Source organism: Electrophorus electricus, chromosome 21, assembly GCF_013358815.1.
Source record: "Electrophorus electricus isolate fEleEle1 chromosome 21, fEleEle1.pri, whole genome shotgun sequence".
Classification (NCBI taxonomy): Eukaryota; Metazoa; Chordata; class Actinopteri; order Gymnotiformes; family Gymnotidae; genus Electrophorus; species Electrophorus electricus.
In genome coordinates, this window is record NC_049555.1 from 144375 (window position 1) to 152365 (window position 7991).

Sequence of the window (7991 nt, forward strand, 5' to 3'; positions counted from 1 at the left end):
TCACTGTTCCAGATTGAGCTTGTTGAAGATCTCCACAGTGCTCTCCAGGACCTTGTCCACATAGTCAACACGTTCAGGGTAGCATTTCATGGCCAGGTTTATGAGAGAGACCTGCAGGGAGACCACATCCTCGGAGGGCATGTCCTGACGGGACTGAAAGCCAAACAGATACACACAGTTTCAGAAGATGGTTCAGGAAAGCCTGGCTTTTGAAAACGCATACTTCGTACTGGCCAATTTCAAGCATAAAAGCATGCTGAACACAGCCTGCTGCTGTCTCCAGAAATTGCACAATGACTGGGTTAGGCCCAGCTGCGGTCTGGTGTTAAAACCAAACCAAGCACTCTGACCATTCTCAGGCTTTAAATCTTCTACTGTTACTGCTCCACCTGCACAGGCAGAAAGCTGCAAGAGTCAAACACACCTGAATAACTGTAGCAACCTGCTGTGAGAAGATGTCAAAGAGTTTGATTTCAGCAGGAATTCCAGGTCCATCTTCTCTGTGGGCAAATAGGGCCAACCTGGAGAACAATCCCAAACAAGTGAGACTCACAAATTAGAGAGCAGTCCCAAACAAGTGAGACTCCCAAAAATAATAAAAGCCTGTGTGTGAGGGGGACACCTGTCAATGAGAGCAATAATAATGTTTTTCACATTGACGTGCTGGTGAAGTTCAGCACAGGCACGGAGGAAAGGGTTCAGAGTCTGGAGATGGAATTCATCTGGGAAGACCTACAAAGGAACAGAAGAACAGATACACAACAAACAAAGTCTGTGCAAAGAGATCACACAGACACCAATGTGCACACAAATGCATACACACACACTTTCAATCATTTTCTGAAACCACTTAACAACAAAAAAGTATTTCCCCCACTTATTTGAGAGCTCTGATATGGGCAAGTACCTAAAGCAATTATAGAGAACATGAAACATTGAGGAAGCCATAGTGAAAATAAATCACATTGAAATGACCCCACAAAGAAACGAGGAAGCAGAGAGGTTAGCAGCTTTCCGTGGTAATGGGCAGTACCTGTATGATGCACTCCATGAGGTACTCCTGTGCCAGAGAATCTCTGCAATTCACCACCTGCTCCAACACTCCAGGCAGCACAATCTGAGTGGACCCAGAGTACACATTTAGGCAAACTGGTACTAGCTACGCAGGAATAATCATTCCAGCTGCATATACATTAAAGGAGCTGCATTCATGATGATATTATATGAATCATATGACAGGTTCTGTTGTGACGGTCATTCTGATGACCTTTATCAGCAGGTCACAGGGAGCAAAATTAGAATGGTAGCATAACAAAAATGAACAAGCTTGGTGGACATGATACCTGTAATTTATCTGTAGAACTTTATAACCCTGATATACGGCTGACGGAACAGACTAATTTTCTTTATGCAACATTTATATCACTGTGCAGATCATTTCACCCACAGGCAACCTCCGCAGAGCTTAGCCTCAAAGCTAAGAATAAGTGCACAAACCAAGGATTTATCAAATGCAAAACAAGAAGTTATTCCTGATCATCAGAAAGATAAAATGTTGTATTTCTGAATTTTCGGGCTAAGTGAAATTGCTGTGTGGTCAATGCTGTAACAACAAAAACATGCTAACAACTATTTGCATTCTGAGAAGTCTGGCATTGCAGTTAAGCCAGCAAGGAGTTTTGAAAGAATGCATTAACAACTAAATACAATAAAAGTACAGCTTAATAACATACACCTATTCAATGTTTAATGTCTGCAATTTGTCGTATGAAGTGCATCATTAAATGATAATGCAATAAAATTTTGAAAGCCTGAATCAAAGCTTTTTACCTGAAACATACAGTAAGAAAATACCTAGAAATCAATTGTTCTGCTGTGTTAATAATAAGAATTCACCATGCAGAAGTGACCTGTAGTTATGCCTGACTGCTTGTCCAGCGCCCGAACACTGACAAAATCATACTAAATATTTCACCTTTAGCCATTTGTTTAAAAATAATTATTGAGTACCTTACTCAAAGTTTTCCTTGAAAATGTCCAGAAAGATTGTTTTAACACACTAGCAGAATACATTTGTAAAGGCTAAAACAGACCGGCATATAGATCACTCTTTTGACAAACATTATAAGGAGGTTCTTTATAGCCTTTAAAGATGAGGCGGTTACCAACTCTAATACATGCAGCCTAATATAAATGGCTTGGTCAAGATGTAAAAGAGCCTTACAAAGAACCATCAGAGAACCATCAGAGGGCACCGAGATCTCTTGTGTGGGTTTCCTATCACTCAAGAGGTCTCTAATGTGCCAAGAGCAGAGCACAAGAGGCTTTTGACCCCTTACATGAGCAGAGACAGTCTTTCATCACAAGACTCTTACAGCCCATGACACTTTAGCGAACAGCGCCACTGCTGACTGTACTAATCAGCTTTGCGTGCTGCAGGGACTGGGTAGGGACACGAACCTGTTTGTACTTCTCTACATTGACGCCCTCGAGCTGGCTGAGCCGGACCAGGTTGGTCCCAACAAGAATGCGGAGCTCCTGCCTCTCCTTCTCCCGTTTCTCACGGTCACGGCTATGGCCCTGATGCTGCATCCGCACCCACAGCTTGTTCATCTCAGCGAAGTTCAGCAGGACGAAGTCGATCGAGTCATTGATGTCCCCGGTCATCTCCTCCCTGTTTTAAACAACAAAATAAATCCTAAAAGGAAGGTTTATAAGCGTGACTGTCTAAGTTCAGTGGGTTTGTATTACTGGTACCCAGCTGGAGCTGCAGACATTAAGAAATTTGTTATATTCTGAACACCTGAGTAATAGCTCTCATACTGTGATCGCCGGTGTGTAGCATCATACTGTGATCGTTAGTATGTAATAGATCTCATACTGTGATCGTTAGTGTGTAATGGATCTTATACTGTGATCGTTGGTGTTTGTGGAGTGCCAAATTATTTCTCTGTATGTGCACACAGTTCTGAATATAGGTATATTTTTTCCTTACTAGCATTCCCTTCAGATTGTTAGGCAAGACAGTTTGGTAAAGACTTGATTTGTTGTTCTACATCAAGGATATACAAGGAAACCAGCAGAAGTTATAAAGTACACTATATTATACACTATACAATTATTTCTGTAAAACAATTAGAACCACCTTGTAGATTACAGTTTGAGAATATAGCCCATCTTTTGTCACATATCGGTGTTAGCTAACCTCCAACACTACATCAATCATCATTTTCTTCAGGCTGAATATTTTTGGGAGGAAGACCACTGAACCTAGCGATGATTAACATGGTTTATAAAAAAATTAAAAAATTAAAATTAAAAATTAAACAACAACAACAACAACAACATGCTAATGCCCAAAACACTCCTCTCAGCATGACAGCCAATACCAGGCGAGTGGCACTGCTGTGTGTTGAACTATCCACCAGCCTATAAGATAGGTGCACCTAATAAAATAGTCAAATGAGTACATATAAGATGATTCTTTCCAAATAAAGTGGGTAGTAAATGTAGTTCTGCGAAGAGACCATGAAGGTTTACCACACTCATGAACCTGAGGCTGCTCATGTTATCTAAAGCCAAAATGATATGAAACAATTCATTCATTCCTTACAATAAATTAGTGTTTATTGTTTATCCATTTCGTTCTGTGATTTGAAGACTTTCATGCTGACTAATTTCACTAATTTACACTCCTCTCCCACTTAACACTTTTTTTGACAGAAAATTTCCATCTGCTAGGGGCTCAAATGACTGCAAAATAAACACCACTTCTGTAACTCTGCCATTCCATTAGCTGCTCACTCCAGCTGATCCAATTACATAATTTGAGTTTTTGTGAAAATCACTTGCAGTTAGTAAGCAATTTATGCATTTTGCTGAATGTTGTGCAGTCTCACACAGGCATTTTGTTTTAGTTGTATATGTCAAAATAGAAGTCATCAGGCCATGAACCCCAACCCTTACCTCTACTCCAAACCTTACCCTAACCCAACCTCTACCCTAAACCCTAGCACTAACCCAAACCCCTAACCCATACCCCAGAAGTGCATGCATAGACAGCATGCACAGCTCTTACTCAGCCTGTTCCCCATCATCAGGCAGGATGTTCCTGGTGCACTGCAGCAGGTAGTTCCTAAGGAACAGGCCTCGCAGAGGGTGCTGCACACCACGGCACATCTCCACCAGGTCCTTCAGAATGTCCTTGCGTGACTGAGGGAAGGAGCGCACGTACACCACTCCCACCGTTATCAACAAGTACCTGAGACAAAAAGAGAAAAAAACATGACAAAGAAAATCTTAACCTGAGATTAAATGCTAATAAGAAAGGTGGACAGCAAGCTTCAGGCAAACAAAGTTCACTGCAAAGAGAGACCCACAACTCAAACAACTAAGATGTATGTATAAGGCAGGCAGTGATAGCTAGGCCTTTAGTCCATGCCAACCAGATGAACAGCTGAAGACAAGTCTGAACATGCTTATTTTTATGATTCTTAAGAGACATTTTAACTTAAACAACCATCAAACCATACTGAACCAATGACCACCAATGACCAGTGCTGCTCCCTACAATCTGCGTGCATCCTCTGCTAAGGAATGTCTGGGGTACTCACAGTCTGGGGATGATGTTCCCAGCATACTGAACAAGCTCATATAGGTCGGCCACCTTGCGGCCTTTGGCGAACTCTTCAGTCAGGTAGACCTCCAAGTAGTGCAGCTCATCTGAAATAGCCATGTCTGTGTTGAGACAAGATATGATGCTGTTACTATAGACAGAGGAGCATACAACTCTGATGTCAATAAACACAAGGCCTGCCACCTACAGTCAACATGCCATGCACAAGACTGGGGTATTTCACATACATACACACACTAATTTTATATATATATATATATATATATATGAGAGAGAGAGAGAGAGAGAGAGAGAGAGAGGTGCTAACCCTAACCCAAGCCATGAACAGGGTTAGAGTATAATATATATTTACATACACAGCATTTAGCAGATGCTCTTATCCAGACATATAACACACAAACTCTGTTATAATCAGTGCAATATATAGGCGCTAACCCCAACCCCAAACCAAAGCATGGACAGGCCGAGTTATCAGAGTTCTACAAGTATCAAAAGTAGTAACTGCAGTAGTTGATAAACTGTGGAAGGCCACACCGTTTGAATAAAGTTTAGTAAAATGCATACATTTGTGATGCACCAATATTAAAAAAAATGTACCTCACTGAAGCATTTCATAATGGGAACAAAATGGGAGAGAACTAGGGGTTTTTAAAGTCTTTAATGTGGCAGACAGCTGCGTAAAACGTATAGCATGGGCAGAATCTTTCTGGGTGATTCAAAACCAGTGGCATCACTGTTCAAGGTCTAAGACAAGGTCTTCTACAGACAATGTGCATCTCCAGAAGTACAACAAAATACTGCTTAGAACTGGTCTTTACTCATTTAGAGCAAAATAAGGGAGGAAATCCTTTACTCTTTCAGCAGTGATGTGTGCAGCTGTGATTCAAATATGAGCTCAGAAATATGGCAGGATTTTGAATATTCACTGCCAAACACCACTCTTTCATCCATTGCCGTGCATGCCAACGTCATGGTTACAGTAGTTGGTGGAAGCTGAACAGCCTGGGGCTTGGCCATAAGACAAAGTGAAGGGTTTGATCCCAGCTGATGGGTGCTGGCATTAACCCTTAAGCAACTCGTTACAGGGGGGCGATCCCTGTTGGACAACTCGGGTGAGTTGCTTCCGGCAAAACAAACAAACAACAAAAATACACATACACAATTCATAGTAGCTTTTAGGAGAAAGCATGGAAGTCCGCAGTTCCCCCAACATGTTCGAGGCATGTTTCAGTGCATCCATCAGCTTGTTCTTGTCCTGGATGGAGAAATATTCCAATGTATATCAAAAACAAAAAACTAAGCAACTTTGAGGCTTTGATTAAAAAATGGCTCACAGAAAAAAACTGGGAAGTTTCAAAAAGTATCCTAATGCATTTCCTTAGCCCTCCTGATTAGAAGTTCTCAATTTTAAATAGTAAGGTTACACAGTCTTAGCAATACATTAGCATTACATTCCAATTACTTTACATTTAAAAACAATGAACATTTTGAAGTTTAGAATTATGTGACACCATTTGTACTTGCTCTGCAGTTTTGTGGTTAGGCAACACTGCTCTCTAAAAGAACTAAAGTACATGACACATGCACGTGCTAAACAAAACACCTTGTGCTTTCAGACTACATAAGACCAGGAGTAAATGGGTAATCCTGTACGTATGTGCCTCATATTCCTAATTGTGGTGAAACCTAAATGTTGCCCCTGTGGTGGAACCTAAATGTTGCACATAAAATGGATGTGTACAAAGTTTTATGTTACATTAAGCCAACATTTTGACTGTAGGCGGGAAGCTACTGGACATACCAGACACCGTTTCATTTGAAATGACTGCACTTTAACAGCCTGGACTGCCTCATCCAGGAGTTTCTCCTGCTCATCCTGGGGTGACTGCTGCGTGGTAGGCTACGGAACAGCCCAACAACGGATCAGTGGAGAGGATCACAAAGATTTACACATAATTCATTTAACTGCGAAGAGCAACATCAACACCACCTAGAAATTCGTTTTAAAAGAATGTCACAATATTATAAACCAAGCAGAAGACCAATTAAATTAAACGAATATTAATTTATAATACATTTTATTATATAAAAACAGCCGGTTTTGGACATTCGAGAAAGAATGCAACTTTAAAAGCAGTATTTTATCTGGTTGAGAAACGCAGGTGTGTTCAGTGTGTGTCAAACATAGCTGTGTCAAATATAGCTATCACCAATCAAGCGCACGTTACAATACCTAACGACCAACCACAAAAACACTTAATTAAAAGCAATCATTCCTGCTGGTTAGGAAAAGGTGGTTAGATTAATGCGTCTCCCACTAACTAGCTGGCTGTAAGAATTGCTGAATTCAATTACAAAAATGACAGCTACCTTAGCTAGCCTCAAGGCGGAAGCAAATTAGCTAGCTAGCTCACTTACACTTGTCATTAGTATCACAAGTCACTGTGACTAGCAATGGGTTACATCGATTTATATAAGTCAAATTAAGGTAAATAACCTACTTAGCCAACATGTTTCACTCTCCGTTTTGGACAAAACAGATGCATTAGATCTCTAATGACAGTGGGGCTGGTTACAAAGCTAATGCTAAAACGCTACAAAGCTTAGCCCAAGAAGTGAGCAGAGCAGTCAACAGAACATATCAATCTAGACAGTAACTTTGGAATATTTAACATTCACTTGGTGAATCGTGCAGATTTAAAAATACAAAGACCAACACTTCAAGATAAGCGTGAGGAATTAAGCAAAAACTGAGGTAGCCTAGAAATCTGGAGCACTTCAGACGAGCTCGTCCTCCAGGCCTCAGCTAACGCCGACCCGTAACAAAACAGCAGAGCTTGAGAGGCTGGTGCTTGGTTTAGTTACCGCTATTAACCGAGCAGGGAAGCTTTAATATTAGACACAAGCCTTATGGTCCGAGGGGAGACGCGCATTATATTCCTCTTACTTACCATGATTATCAAGTATCAGCAATCTCCAGATGCCCTCCTAAAAATGCTCTGTCATGTGACTGCTAGAAACGACCTAGCGGTGATTGGCCTAACCATTTAACGTAACCTTAGAGTATAAATCATAGATATACTGACGTTTATGTATGTTTTTCTTTTTAAAAAAAATCGTTTGTGCACTAAGCATGTAGTTCGTCTAATATTAACGTTATTTTATAGTTATCTTTAGAAATATTTGGAGTCAAAAATGGGGAAACAAAATATATATATATATATATATATATATATATATATATATATATATATATATATATATATATATATATATAAAATCCCTCCATGAACGGTGTCAACACGTGCAGTATAAACAGTATATATTTTATTATGCTATAAAAAGTGTGCAAAAA

General features: G+C 40.2%; 1 protein-coding gene across 2 annotated transcripts in view; it reads right to left on the reverse strand.

Annotated features, from left to right (window-relative positions):
- The window catches only part of vps35 (VPS35 retromer complex component), a 38775-nt gene extending 31081 nt beyond the window's left edge, over nt 1-7694 (reverse strand). The window contains exons 1-10 of one of the 2 annotated variants that reach the window (XM_035520748.1): nt 7588-7694; nt 6438-6536; nt 5795-5891; nt 4614-4737; nt 4079-4261; nt 2461-2674; nt 1034-1117; nt 623-732; nt 425-521; nt 5-153 (exon numbers count right to left, since the gene is read on the reverse strand). In XM_035520748.1, the coding sequence (XP_035376641.1) occupies nt 5-153; nt 425-521; nt 623-732; nt 1034-1117; nt 2461-2674; nt 4079-4261; nt 4614-4737; nt 5795-5891; nt 6438-6536; nt 7588-7590 (1160 nt within the window). In that variant the 5' untranslated portion in view covers nt 7591-7694. Of the gene's footprint in view, nt 1-4; nt 154-424; nt 522-622; nt 733-1033; nt 1118-2460; nt 2675-4078; nt 4262-4613; nt 4738-5794; nt 5892-6437; nt 6537-7137; nt 7504-7587 lie in introns of those variants that run through there. The other variant, XM_035520749.1, reaches the window with a different exon arrangement.
- Between the last annotated feature and the right edge of the window lie 297 nt (nt 7695-7991).